General features: G+C 40.4%; 1 protein-coding gene across 1 annotated transcript in view; it reads right to left on the bottom strand.

Annotated features, from left to right (window-relative positions):
* Window positions 1-14832, bottom strand: part of LRRC1 (leucine rich repeat containing 1) — a 98129-nt gene that overhangs the window by 5039 nt on the left and 78258 nt on the right. The window contains exons 14-18 of the mRNA XM_032104644.1: window positions 14005-14208; window positions 11648-11884; window positions 10979-11068; window positions 10227-10304; window positions 8352-8447 (exon numbers count right to left, since the gene is read on the bottom strand). Coding sequence (XP_031960535.1) covers window positions 8352-8447; window positions 10227-10304; window positions 10979-11068; window positions 11648-11884; window positions 14005-14208 — 705 coding nt within the window. The remainder of the gene's footprint in view (window positions 1-8351; window positions 8448-10226; window positions 10305-10978; window positions 11069-11647; window positions 11885-14004; window positions 14209-14832) is intronic.

Raw genomic sequence — 14832 nt, 5'->3', positions numbered from 1 at the left:
GCACCTGAGTTGCCTGTCTAAGGCATGTGGGAAGGTGTGAAACTTCTATCCTCTGTAGATAATTCTGCAAAAGAAAAATTATGATGGTGTAGGAGGAAGAATTATCTAGATTTTTTATTATTCCATTGTTTTCTCCACTGGTTGTTACGCAGCAGTGTTCAAACTTGTTTAAAATACTTATGTGGAAATTGCAAAGTCTTCCTACTTCACTTTCCATCATCATGCTTTAAATATTATTATTTAAATAATAGTGGAACTACTATTCAACCTCAAACCGGCAGAATACATAGGATACTTTTTCAGAAAAATGCGTCATTGCAAATGCATTGCATGCACTTGAAACAAGTTACTATTTTTCCATTTTCCCCTGAAATTACATTTTCAGTGCCTATAAAGTAAACTTCACAACAGACATGTCTTGTAGTAAAACCAGTGGGTTCACTGTGGAAACTTCTTTCATTACCTTGTTTGTGTCACTTTTTATAACATAACCACTAAGACTTTCTACATTAAAAAAATTCCGTTTTGTTTGAATCAGGCATAACTAAAAATCAAATTATTTCAGACACTCTCATTTAATGGGATTAACAGCCTACATTGAAAGTCAGAGTCCTTCAACTGGAACACAGACAGGAGCTGCCTGTGCACTCCGGGTCCTCTGCAGAAAGATGCAAAATAAAGCCATCTAAACAACTTGGGGCAATTCAGCTGCACTCTTGGCTGCAAAAATTCTTTCATACTGAAACAGGATGGGAACAAACCCACAAGTAGCTATGATGCTTCAAATGAAAGCAGTTTCTTAAAACATGATAAATGAGATGTCCTGCCAACAGGTTAACATCCAATAGTTTTTAACTTCCAGATGTGCACATATGCTTTCCTTACCTACTTCTAACCAAAATGTCTGTCCAAAACATTACAGAACAGTCCATAAAGGACAGTTCATTATGTCTTTTTATAACTTTTTCAAAACTAAAACTGAACAGAACAAACATCTTTTTTTTTTTCTTTTATAAGCCTTTCCCTTCCCCTGGCCTTCCCCAGTCCACAGGTCCATATTCCAGTATTAGCCAGAGAGGAAAGCTCTCAAGGCAACAGTCACAGCTGCAACCCAAGCTTCACATCAAAGGCATAACCAGCAGTGACAGGGCAAATCACACCTGGCAGCAAGGCCAGCTGCTGGGGACAGAGGCTACAAATCAGAAGGTGAAACAACACATGAGAGGCCAAAGTTTGATGGAATAAGGGCAGGAAAAAAGAATTTGGATTCATCCTTTTTAAGAAGAAAACCAGACATACTTTTAACTCTAGTTCAAACAGGTAACTTTCTAAAGAAAATATTCCCCAGCTAGAAAATACCTGTAATAGGGATGCCTGCCTGCTCAGCTCCATGTATCTAAACAGTGCATATTTTTAAAATTTGACTTCACAGCTGATCTTCACTGACTCCAGTGCTAAGGATGGTACCCTTTAACTGGGGAAAACAGGAGAAAATAAAATTATCAACACAGTTGAGAGCATGTGCAAGGGTTTACATAAACCCCATGAATAATGTTATGATTTCATACTTAGTCTTACCTATTTTATCATCACTGGGCATGGAAGTAATTTTTTAGACCTAAACAGGAAATTTAGACTTCTCACTAAAGAATGAAAACATGCCTTTGCTAGATGCAAAAGGTCACATTTGATAATGACTGTATTCACAGAAGAAACTGTCTAAATTGAATTTAGTAAAGAAGGGCATTTACTCATGCCTAAAAAATATTACACAGCTGGATTTTTAAATAAAAGTTTTTAAAAGAGGATGCAAAAATGCATCCAACAGAACAGCAGAGAAGGGGCAGATCTTCTGCTGCACGGTTCAGAACAAACCGGCATCTGATGGTGTCCTTAACTGCAGTGATGTCAGAGACAACAGATAAAAGCAACCTTCTCCCCAAAAGGAAACAAGGAAATACAAGTCAAAGAGAGATAAAGAGATCTAATTGGTTCCTTGTGAGTTCATTACTCACAAGCAATCCCAAGGCCAGGCAGGAGCAGGCACAGCAGCCAGGGCGCAGCTGGGGCAGGGGCGAGGGGCGTGCGCCAGGATCCGGCTGATGCACAGCTGTGTGTATGGAAGCACATGCATCTGGAAACCTCGTCTGGGCATTCAACACTGCTCCCTTTCCATAGCATATCAGGAACATTTTACCCAGCATGTGTTTTATGGTGCGCCCTCAACTCTCCTGGCCATGGAAATCCCTGGCTGCATCCCTTTCCCTGGCACTTTACAATGCTATTTTTCTGCTGTGTTTGACCTCTGGCCAAACTCCAGAAATGGTGAAGTTGGATGAAGAGAGAGGTATAAACCTCTCCTGCACTCTGGGGAAGATAAATTTTTGGTGAGGCGTGGATGAAGCACCTCGTTACTCTTGGCTACAGAAGAGCTCTGCACAAGGAGAGCTGTGTGACCTGTGCTGCTGCACTCTGGGAGCAACTGGCTCACAACAACACCTTTTGTTGCTTGGGGTTGGGAGAGGGCAGCACATAATTCAGTTCATCCTTGCACTTGGAGCAGCCACACTACCCTCAAGCACTGACAGAGGAGCTTTGGCACCATGCTTTTGGAAGTGCTGCCTCAGTTTTGTGTGCAGCAGCCTGGAGAGAGCCCTGAGCAGGGGCTACCCCACCAGCCCATCCCTCTTCCCTGTTGCTATTCTCGCACTGTGCAGAGTGATTCACTCCAAAATCTAACTCAGCTCAGCATGATTTCCTGGAAGTCAATGAACCAGACAACACTGGAAAACACTGGAACAGGTTGCTCAGAGAGATGTGGATGCCTCATTCCTGGAAATATCCAAGGACAGGTTGGACAGGGCTCTGAGCAACCTGTTCTAGTGGAAGATGTCCCCGCTCACTACAAGTAGGGTATAAGCTGATCTTTAAAGGTCCCTTCCAACCCAAACCACTCTATGATTCTATGAAAATTTCCTCTGCGGGAATTTTCTAGATGTTGATATATTTAACAGCTCAGTTTTAAAACTGGGTATTTTCTCTACTTGGAGTAGCAAGAGAACATCTTGCGTGTTTCATCTGTCTTCCAGCATGTAGTATATACAACATTTGGTCATGTCACATTTAGAGCAAAGCTCCTTTCTGTTCTTGCTTCTCTGCCAAGTGCCTCCCAAGGGCAATGCACAAGGCAAGAAAGGTGGAGCTCTGTCAAACTCAGCACAAAAATGGGAGATCAATCCCCATTGTGCCATATCTACAATGCTGTCAGGCACAAAAGGCTTTTATATGATCGAAATTGTGTATGAAAAATTGTCCTTGCTCTATTTCTTTCATCTACTAATGTACCACTGGAAAGTGACTTCCTGACCCTGGAACCTGATTTACAGATTTTCATATAAGTGCTTTCTGTGTAATCATTTATTGCCTGATTGTATGAAAACGTTGAAGAAAATGCATTGCTCTGACCACATCGGGAGACTTAAAAGGCATTACCCCCATAAGCAGTGCTACCCATGGTCCAAGCTACCAACCCTTTGATTTTTTGAGGAAAACTCATCACCCCTGTGAAAGGCAGTGGCTGTATCTGAAAGCCTGCAGGAACTCAGTACAGTCTCTTCCCCTGCAGTACTCCCGCAGAGTCCGTGAGGATGCCTTTTACAAGGGGAGACATTGCTTATCATTTGTGTAATTCTTTCAATACTTACCCTCTTTTATTCTCAAATAATATGCTGTCCTACAGCACAGTTCCAGGTGCTTTGCTTGAGTCTATTTGTCTTTCATATGTTTTTGCTTATATTGTTGGCAGTGCTTATATTGTCTTATTATGCTTATATTGCTTATATGATGAGCTCGCTTTGTAGATTTCCTGTAACTTGGAGGTATTTTAATATGGTAACTTGAAAAGATAAATTAATGTCCTGTCTTTTTAAAAGGTTTTTCCTATTTAGCACTGTTAATTACAAGCTTTGCAAAATCCAAGAACTTAAAGTTTGACATGAGTCAGTTTTGACTGAGTGCTGTGAGAAAACTATTTAAAAGAAAGAGAGGAAAAAGATACACTGTGCAAACAGAAGCATTTGTTGGGAGCAGGAACTTAATTTCAAATTCACAAAATAAGTTCCCCAACCACTACACTATGGAGGCAAACACCGTGTCTACAACACACACCTTTTATCTTCTATCTTTCATCGTGACTCAGAAATACTCAGTTGCTTAGATAAAAGCAGAAGCAAACTAGGAGATGAAATGGAGGAGGTGATCACACGGCACATGGGTGCTTACACTCCACTGGAGCTCACAAGATGACTAAGGTTAGCTAAACCAGCAGGGCTCACAGGCTTCTTTGCAAACGTATGTAAACCTGCACCAGGTGCAAGGCAGTGGAGAGTTAGATTCCTGACTTCTAGAACTAACTTAGCTTATCAGAATAGAAAAAAAAATAACATAAAAACATCAACACCCTTACCTGACAAGATTAAAAGAGTTATGAAAATGTTTTGGAGAAGGGATAAAGCAGTTCCTCATAAGAAACTTGAAGTAGTAGAACTTACGGTGCTACGGGTCAGTCAAACACTGTATGTGATGTGAGCAAGGTCTTCACTGTTTGAAACAAGCTTCAGAAGAAACCTGGCTTTGTTCATGATAGGGACATTCTGAATCTCACTGTAGTTGTCTCCTTTTACACTGCTTCTCTGACCTGAGTACTCCACTGGCTTTGCTTTTAAAATTGAACAAAGTAAGACAATGACTAAAGAAACATGAAAAAAGTTTTATTTTATGTTGTGTGATTTCAATTTTCTGATATGTTTAGAACTAACACACTCAGATGAATAAAGAAAGGGTTTGATAATTAGATTTTTAAAGATTTTTAACTAATGTAAGTGCATCAAGGTTTTTTCCTGAAAAGTCTATCAGCTGGAAATGAAGAAGGTAGATCTGCTGGGATTCTCATCCATGTAAGATTTCTCACAACTTGTAAATGAAAAATATGAGAAAAAGGCAGAAATCCATCAGCTGCATACTGTGGGAGATGGTGTATCTGCTTATGCACTTTATGCAGGCACAAGAGGATTTCATTTTGATACATGTTACAGGTTCTAGTACACTCAGCTGTTTTCTCGGCAGATTTAGGAATGCTTGCTATCTCTGCACTTCTAACAGAGCAGCCAAAAAATTTGGCTTTTTTAGCCTGAAGAAGTTCTTCAGATTTTTCCAATATTGTAAGATTCACCTATATTTATTTATTTATTCACACAATCACTTTTAATTGATAACTCTTACTTTAACCATCCTTGACAATCCCAATATGAGCGACACTTGTACCCCTGGTGAACTATGAAAAAATACAATTGAGGAAATTCCCAGGGCAAAGGCATAAAATTAAATCAAATAATATGATAACAATTTAAGTGATTAAAATATCTTGAAGACTTGATATTAATGATGAAGTATCTAATATCCTTATTATGTTGACAACCCCAAAAATGAGTCAAAGAAGATGGCATGATGATGCATGTTATGAAATGACAGAAGATGCTGAAACCTGTCAAAGCTCTCCATTCAGTCAGACAAAATCCACTGGGAATTTCAGTCAAAACTTGAATGAAAATATTTATGATGGAGAAAGATTGTGAAGAGTTGGCTCTGTGTTTGAGATGATGAATAGGAAACAATAACAGAACTGGAAAGGAAGACTCCAGAATCCAAGTTAAAGTTCCTTCTGTTAAAGTCAGCATGGGTATGTGTTTATATCCCTGATTTTTTTGATTTATATTCAGTTCAAGTATTTCTATTTAGATATATACATATTAACCAAAGTAAAAAAATGTTCTCGTATTTTTGAGCTGTGATTAGCCTAACTGAGGCAAGTCTATAAAATACTGTATGTAAAAATTATCTAATAGTAATTAAAGTTCTGAGGCCTCTATCTACATGTCAGCAAAATAATCATAATTAAAACCAAGGAAGATTCTCAGTTTTCCTTTGCAAAACAATGACTCACTGTGAAAGAACATTTCATTTGTCCAATTAATTACTGGTCATTCACACTGTCATGAAATCTTAAAGCTGGCACAAAGGGTTTGAAATTGAGTTTGACTGGATGAGTTAACAATTAAATGAGCCTTTTAGAAGCAGTTAGAGCAACCAAGTCTGTGGAAAACAGAGAGCAAACCTGAAGCTGGCAGCAGCGGTGCCTGTTGCAATGCCAGAGCAGCAGGCTCAGAGATGGGGTGGGCTGTGCCTAGCAAGAATGAGACAAATATTATCACAGAGAGCATATGCAAAGAGGATGTTTATTAAAATTCAATAAAAATAAACAGATGAAGACAGTATCTGCTGGAAGGCAGGATGATGACATGGAGGAGAGGGAGAAGAAAGATGACACCATCTGGCACATACTCGGTTTTTGCAGAATATTAATAGGAGTCTCTGGTTTTTCTGCCATTATGCTTCAATCCTTCCCTCCCTTGATGTGTAGACACAACCATCTTCTATTGAAACCTGATCAGAAACACAAAGGAAATGAACCTTCCTATATTCCTAGCACAGAAGAATATTCTGCATTAAGGTCCTACTGCCACCTGCTTATCTGAACATGCAAAGCAAGTCCTCCATGAGAAGCCAGGCTCTAAACGTTTTTCAGATAATAAGATTTCTTTCAGTTACTGAGGAATAAGAGGGACTTCAAAGTGAGAACAGATGAGAAACTGAGCACTCCCAAGTCAGCAGGATACTCCCCATGAGCCCATAATCCCTAAAACTGATGAATGCTGCTCCAGGTTACAGGCAGTAACACACATAATTTGCTACAGCAGGAAGATTCTTATTTCAAAAAAAAAAAAAAAAGCCAGAAACACAAATGTTTCTTCACAAAAGAACTTGCACATCAGGTACTTTTGACATTGGGAACATATTCAGCCAGTTGACTCCCTCTGAGTACTCTGCTCTAAGTTAAGCAGCTCAGTCTAATCTGCCTCCTCCCCACCCCCTACAGCTGAAGAACTTTAAAGGGAGGCATACAAAATAAAAATGCAGTAATTTCCTCTTTTTGGATGAAAATACTGAAAGTCAGATACTACTGCAACAGATCCAGGCCACCACCAATGTAAGAATAAACCCTTTCAACAGCGGTTCCTCTAACAGGAAGCCTCATGCTTCCTGCAATGCTGATAGACTGTGAGAAACAGTTACCAGGTAAAGCTGGACAAAAAAAACCCAAATTGATCAAAGTGTTTTCAGCTGGAAAATAAAGCTGGTCTAAAGGTTTCACAAAATTACGTTGGAGGCCAGAGGCCTCAAAATAAGTTTCTTTAAGCAACTAATAGAAGAGAAAACCTTTCTCAGTCTATCTCATGCACAAAAACTGTAGCTCAGCACTTCTCAAACAGTGATTAACAGAGGAAACTAGAGAAAAACAGTTGCATGATCTATTTGCTCACTTTTTCAGTCAACTAACAAATCACATTAGTTATCTAAATGGTTAATAAAAACGGATATGGTCTTTCATTATAGTCTTTTATATAATTACATACTTTCATTTTTTGCCATTAGGTGGGTTGTGAATGGTATTCATGGAGAAAGATAAAAAAAAAAGGCTGAAAGAAGAGGAATCAAAGCAAGCATTCCTCTGGCATTTGCTGTAGGAGAAACAGTTGTTGCTTCGTGGTACTTCAAGCTCCATAAAAGTAAGATGCTTTTTGACCTTAATTATTCAGATACCTTGATCTTATTGTATCTTCCTAGTAAAGCCATTGTTCAGGTGTGCACATAGATGACCAAGATTAGGGTAATTGAACTTCATAGAGTTGAACTTGCTAGAGAAGTTCAAAAAAGTGAATTTCTAAAAGCCACCCTGAAGACTCAGCTGTTTCCTTCTGTGACATATGCAGTAGGCTTACTCTTACCAGTCACCTAAAATACAGGCATGTCTTAAAGGCCTGTGACACAAGCTCCCCCCTCCAGTCAAAAGATGAAAATGGTCATTTCCAGGCAGCAGTTCGCCCTCTCCCTCCTAAAAGAGGGACCCTGGAAATGCTGCTCCTTCCATTAGCTAGAAGACAGAGGTCAGACAACAGAATAATGACTTAAACTGGAGGGAATAGACACCACCCTAAAGTCCCCAAACCACAGTGCTTCAAAAGCCCTGCTCTGCTACACAGGTGCTCACCCAGGAGCTGAGCTCCTCCAGAAGCCATGTCCCAGCTGCAATGACAGCCAAGTAAATGTTTGGTAGGGTCACTGATCTCTGATACGTGTCGAGTTCTGTGCCAGTTGTTTACTAGCATTAATGACAGACAACACAAATTTCTTAGGTAAGAGTGATTTGTTATTCACTGGGCCATCCTACTTACTGTTATGACATGGTTGACTGTCGGGAAGGGGCTGCCCCTGGGGGAAGCTTCAGTGGGACCAGCATCAAGGGCAGCAGGTTCTGAAACAAAGGTTGCCTTTAAAAGAAAACACCAGAAATATATTTTTATTCTGAATGCTGTTTAAGAAGAGCAGTTCCCTCCCTCCCTCTCAAGTTAGTAAAGAGCAGTTCCCTCCCTCCCTCTCAAGTTAGTATACAAACACCTGGCCCTGTTGTTACATGTGGCGATAAAACAAAAGCAAATAAAATTGCAATTCTTGCTGTTTCCCATTTTTGGTGAATTTTATATTTGAACTGTTGGAATTACCAGTTCAAGAATAAGAAGTTGTAACACATAGTGTCAAGAGAAAAATGCTTGTTATTTGTACACAGAATAGTCCCATGGTCAAAACAGTATTTCTATAGCACACCTGATTGCATTAAACCCTTCTCATCACACACACACACAAAAAGCAGAGAGTTGTTTCCTATATTCTTTAAACAGATGAATGATTCTGCCATCTTGTGGGAGATGGAGAAATCCTAACTATTTGTACAATAACAGCAGGGCAGAACAGCATGGAACAGAAATGTCTTCTATTTTTCACTTGTTTCACTATTGATTAAGTGAACAGACATTAACAGCTAGTATATTCCAAATAGCCCCCAAAATAATTTAATTATAGCCTCATGGAGGAACCTGAGCAATGGGGTTGATCTTTAAGATAATAACTTGACCAGAAATTCTGCTCGGAAGGTAAAGGTACAGCAACTAAAAATCCTGGGATTTTCTCCCCAGTGATCTGATAAGGTGAAATACATAGAGAATTATTTACAGTCTCTCACATTCATTAAAATACCTTTCATAAAAGAAAAAATGTAAAATTATACAGACTTTTATCTATAATTAACCTTTCAAGAACTGTTAAACTAGCACAATATTTATCTATTATGGAACACCATCCTCTATTAATAAGTCCATAGCACAGTTTTACAAAAGTAGTAGATCAATTTATCATTAGATAATCTTTGGCTGATACAGGTTGTATCACTATTCCTGACAATTTAACAGACATGTAATATTGCTTGCTCTCTCCACCTTAATTCAACATGGAGCACGCTGAAGTAAAAACTATTAATATAAGCAAGTATAAATGACAGTTTAAGAGAACAAGAGCTGAAAAAAATATGGACCAGTTTCACCTCGAAGTAATTTTGTAGAGGCTCTCTTCCTACTCCACCATTCTCAGCAGGTAGAAACCAAACAGTACATCAAAAGTATATATTACGAAACTGTATGTGACCACTTTTTTCCCACTGTTCTTGGGAAACTCTGAAGCTCAAGAATGTGGCTTCTGCTAGGAAAGATGAGACTTGAGGTGGAGCAGCCCGAGAGGCACATGTCTCCCTTGGCACTTAGCACTTTAAGCCTCCATCAGGGGAGTTATTTTGAGCTGTTCTCTTCCCACCAAAAATTACCTTGAGGAAACAAGCTCATCTAGTCTATATTTCTTTGTTACAACTGCAATGAACTCATCTAGTAAATCTAATACCATGTCACAAGAAAGCTTCTTGGATCAAGTACAACTGCATTTATGCTTACATAACTGCTTACTAAGACCATTATTTTCCTTTGTAAATCATTCATTTAAGTGAATAATATTTTGTTAAGCACTTTGAACATAAAGATCTGACAACCAGAACATAACAAGAAGGAATACAACAATTTAATGTTATTATCATTTCTTCATAATGGCAAGTATCTAAAAAGCTAAGGCAAGCCTAGATCTGGATCTCAAATTCCCCAACTCTAAGTGATTTGACTTAAAGACAACAACAAGAGAACACGCTCCACAGTGACAAACAACTCATCTACCTCAGCCACTCTGTCTCCTGCTTGTACCCCAGCCAAGTCTGAAGGACCATCTTTTGGCAGCCGTGCAATCAGGATCCCCTGGTAACACAAAACATAGTTTTCAGACATGACAGTTTCTCCCATTGTTCTTAGAAGTAAAAAGCAAATGGGAAGTAATTAATTTTCAAGACTTATTGTTCTGTTGCCTCTATAAAATTAAAAACTAAATGCCTTAGCACATTAGCAAGACAAAAAAAAAAGAAGCCTCCATGGCTGACATATACAACAATGAACAAAAGTCAGTAATTGTTTACACTGTGCCATGGGGAACAGACTTGAAAACAAAGCTTTATTTAAATGATAAATCAGTGAGAAGATGTGTGAAATATTTCTCTCAAATCAAGTTAGCTCCTGGGAATGAGCAAATGAGATGAAGAGGCATGTGGATTGCCAAGGGAGTGACCCCAAATTGAGGTAGAAAATTAAAATTAGACAGCGGTGTTTCAGCCATCAGGTTGCCTTTGCAAAATCACTGGTTTACATTTGTGTTTCTCTCCCAAATCATCGCTTCTGGAGCTTCCCCAACAAGATCTAATGCCAGATCCTATGCTGGGAAATAAGCTATGTTTACCCTTGTTAGCTTTATCACAAAAACAGTAATGTTACATGAAGGACAAGCTCAGAAAGAAAACAAAAAACCAAAATAACTCAAGGAACTACTCATCAGTCTATTCCTAATGACCACTAGATAAATTTTGGATAATGAAATGCACCTCATCACTGTCTTTACATGAAGATGAGCCCTTTCCACCAGCAATGCTAATACCAAGACTCCCCATTTGACTGCACACAGTAATGGTTACCTGGAAAAGAATTATAATGGATAAGTGGCCTGATTAATCAAAAACCTTGCCTATCAGTTACACGAGCATTGAAAATCTAGCTCCCACTCTGAACACCACCAGACATGCCCCTGGAGAGCCCAGCCCAGAGTAAAATGGTGCTACCCCTTCAATGGGTATTTTTCTTCAGTAGAAAAATGGTGCTGCCCTACTGGCACATGCAAGACTTGTCACCACTGCTTTGAAACCATGGACTGAACAAAGACTCAGCTCAGTGCCCACCTGCATGTACCTTCGACTTGACCTCACAATACCAAAGCTGGATATATAAAGTGAGATGCATAGCTACAAGAAAAGTGGGCTTTGTTGGGGTTTTTTAATGGGAAATTCTTTTTCCATTAAGCCATGGAGAGCAAGGACAACCCTCAGCTTACTCTCTTTAAGGTAAACCTCACGCTATCTGCCATGCAATGTGCCCACTTCTTTGCATCTTTTATAAACTGCCTCACACAAGAGGGCTTCCCCCACAGACACAGGGCCTGCCCCACAGACATGCAGAGCCCCCCAGCAGCAAGCACAGCCCATGCAGCAGTTCCAAACCTTCAGCGGGGGCTGCGGCACATCCAGCACCTGCAGCTCCTCCGGGATGCGGCTGCTCTCGCTGGGGAAGCTGCCTGCTGCTGAGACAGGTGGCTGCACCTTAGTGCTGGATCCTGGAAGAGTCTTCCCTTTCATTGCCAACTTGTGCTTTTCCTGAAGCATTTTTCTGGTATTTCTTTGATCTCGCATGCTATCATTGCTATCAAAAAGGCTGCCCGAAAACTTGGAAATAGGTTCCTGAGGGTTAAAGATAAAAAAGGTAAACACAGCAACAGCAAGGAGAATCTGAAACACAGACCTTACCCAGGCTAACATGAATTTCTTCCTCACTCTCACATTGCTGTATGATAGAATTTGTTTCACTGAATACAAAACTGGAACTTTACAGCAAACATACAAGGATTTCTTTTAGCATTATTTCTCTGGGCATGTTTTGCCCTCGAGACTGGGGTTGAAACTGTGAGAACAGGGAGAGGACTGGGATTTGTATAGCCTCTCCCTGGCATGCACAAGCACACGTAACACACATATATCCATATGTGCATAAATCCTACAGTGCCCTGTGAAAATGACAGAGCATGAGAACAAGACTATTTTGGGCAGCCTCTGGCAGCCCCGTAGCATGAATCCACTGTTCCAGGGGAAGGAACCACACGCACAAGGCAAAGGAAAGATATTTCCATACAGAAAATAAAACATTTCTCACAGTTCCTCAAAGCTCACATTCCATTTTTGGGAGCATAGGTGTGAGAGGGAAGGCAAACCCCTACCTTTCATCTACACATCTAAGACTATTTTTTAGTCATTGGATTGACTTTAGTTGCAAATGGCAGTGAGTGGAGACCTGCAAACCTAAGTGATTTAGGAGTCCTCTGGAAATGGAACCTCAAAGGTGATGCATACTAAAGCCTACTTTGAAGCCTGGCTCTAGGATGAACCTACTCTGAGATGCAGTGAGGAGCTCACAATGTCACCCTATGCTTAGATAAACCACAAGGGCTTGAAAAGAGAAATACACAATTCAAATACATTCACTAAACAATTAAAGCTTCAGACAAGTTTGCAAAATGTAGTGATGTTTTCCAGCTATCAGCTATTCCTGGCGAAGGGTTAAACAAAATTCAGACACGATGCTCAAATTCTGTTCACATTTTATGAATGCTTTATTTATATTTAGCTGATTTTTGCTCCCTAATCCGATGGGTTAAGGTCAAATCAGATCTTCATATTGCCCAAATCCTTCTATCTTCTCTTGGCAGTAAAATGATGCAGCGAACACACACCAACACCTCTGAAAATAAGCCCCATATGTGTTTTTCTAAGCTGGGAAGTTTAATACCAGAAATAAAAAGCAGTGGCATTACCTTGAACAGCTGTGCAGAACCCCAATGGACACTTTATTTTTCATCTATATTGGTGCTTTCCCACAATCTCTTTTTGGCTGGGATGGAAAGAAGCATTGCCAACCCCAGGGAAAGCATACAAGGCATGATTGCTTCCTATTTTCACTTAAAAGGAAATTTGCTTAGCTTTAACTCACATAAAACATTCATTACCTTTCTTCTCTTGAGAGAGATTCCTCTTTACAGTGCCAGGCTAACCAACCTGGAGATGGCTCAGTGCTGTGGGTGCCAGGGAGGAAGCCCATGAGCAAGAGCCAGGACTGTGGGCTGGAAGAGGGGGCACACCAGGAGCCCTCACAGGGGCTAGGAAGGAAAGAGAGGAAGAGGAGCAGGAGCCCCAGTTCCTCCCTCATCTCCCAGCAAACATCAGGAAGGATGGTGAGCAATGCCCTGAAAGGGAAAGGCTGCAAGAGTGCAATCACAACCTCCTTTCCCAGGCTAGGACCAGGAGGACAGCCAGGCTGCTGCATAGGTGACAGACACCTGCCAGGCACAGGCTGGAGAAACTACAGCAGGCAGGGGCTCACAGACATCAGCATCCTGGAAGGGCACCACCCAAAACGTGCAGCAGAGTAGCACTGCAACCTCTCCTTTCTACCATCCAGGCCCAGGGAGACGCTGAGCCCCAAGTACTGCCAACAACCTACTCACCTGAAAGAGATGGAGGGAGGCTGCTAACCACAGATCTAAGTAGGAGTAAAGTAAAAAACGTGTCTCAGCGTTGCTCAGGTTACTCATCTTAACCTGCAAGTTGAACTGTACTCTTGAGGGTTGGATGGATTAATTGCAAGCAAAGTAAAGGAATAAAACATTGAACTCTGCACCATCTGCACAAGCAAGGACATGAGAGTACAAGCAATGCACAGACCCGAAGTGCTCTGCTCCATAGCACTGTGAGCAGCCATAGCCTCTTCATAGATACACATTGTCTCCCCCAATTTCAAGACTACTTACATCATCAGGATCCTCGAGTTCCTCTGCTTCTTGCTCAGGACTAATCCTTCCTTCTCTCCATTTTCCATTAGCAGAGCTGAATTTGTGCAGGTTACCACCATGAAAACCTTCCTTTCCCTTCAACGAGGCCCAGCGAGAGCCCTGGGAGCTCCAGTTATGGCCACTGTACAGTTTAGGAGACTTGGGAAGCCACTTAATAGAGTCCTGAGGGGGAAGAGGACATAAAAAAAAAAAAAAAGGCAATTAATAGATTTTAAGAAAGCAATTGAAGTATGTAAGTGCAGAAACTCCCTGGCAAGTTATTTTATATTCTTGCAAATACTGTTTCCCTTTTTTACCTTTAGAGGTACCTTCAGTCCCAGAGAGAGACTTTGCCAGTTAATGGGCATTACTGGTGATACAAAGAACAAGCAAAGGCTGCTGAAAATAGTGGAAGCCTTTAAGGATTTTTAAGAGCACGGGACCGAGCCTACCTTCAGCATCATAAAGAAGAATTAATGATCAACAACAGTCTTCAATAAAGTGTACTATTAAGAAAACAAACAAGAGCACTTAGACCTTTAGTGACCATCTCATCTCACAACCTGAGTTTAAAAAACTATTAAGTCACTCCCCTCTTCATTATTCATTAAATAAAATGTTTCATTTGTTGAATGGTACCAACAGAAAGCACAACACTTAACTGATCTTTTAAGGATTGGTGATTTTCAAAGTGATTATAGTCCAGTTATCCCAAAATGTCCATTACTTATTTACATCCAAAATACTCCACCTCTCTCACTCGTACACAGAAGTTTATACATGACAAGTTGTGTCAAGGTCACCTAT

This window comes from Corvus moneduloides, chromosome 3 (assembly GCF_009650955.1).
Source record: "Corvus moneduloides isolate bCorMon1 chromosome 3, bCorMon1.pri, whole genome shotgun sequence".
Lineage (NCBI taxonomy): Eukaryota > Metazoa > Chordata > Aves > Passeriformes > Corvidae > Corvus > Corvus moneduloides.
The sequence above is the reverse complement of the archived record's forward strand: the minus strand, read 5'-3'. Positions and strand labels throughout refer to the sequence as shown.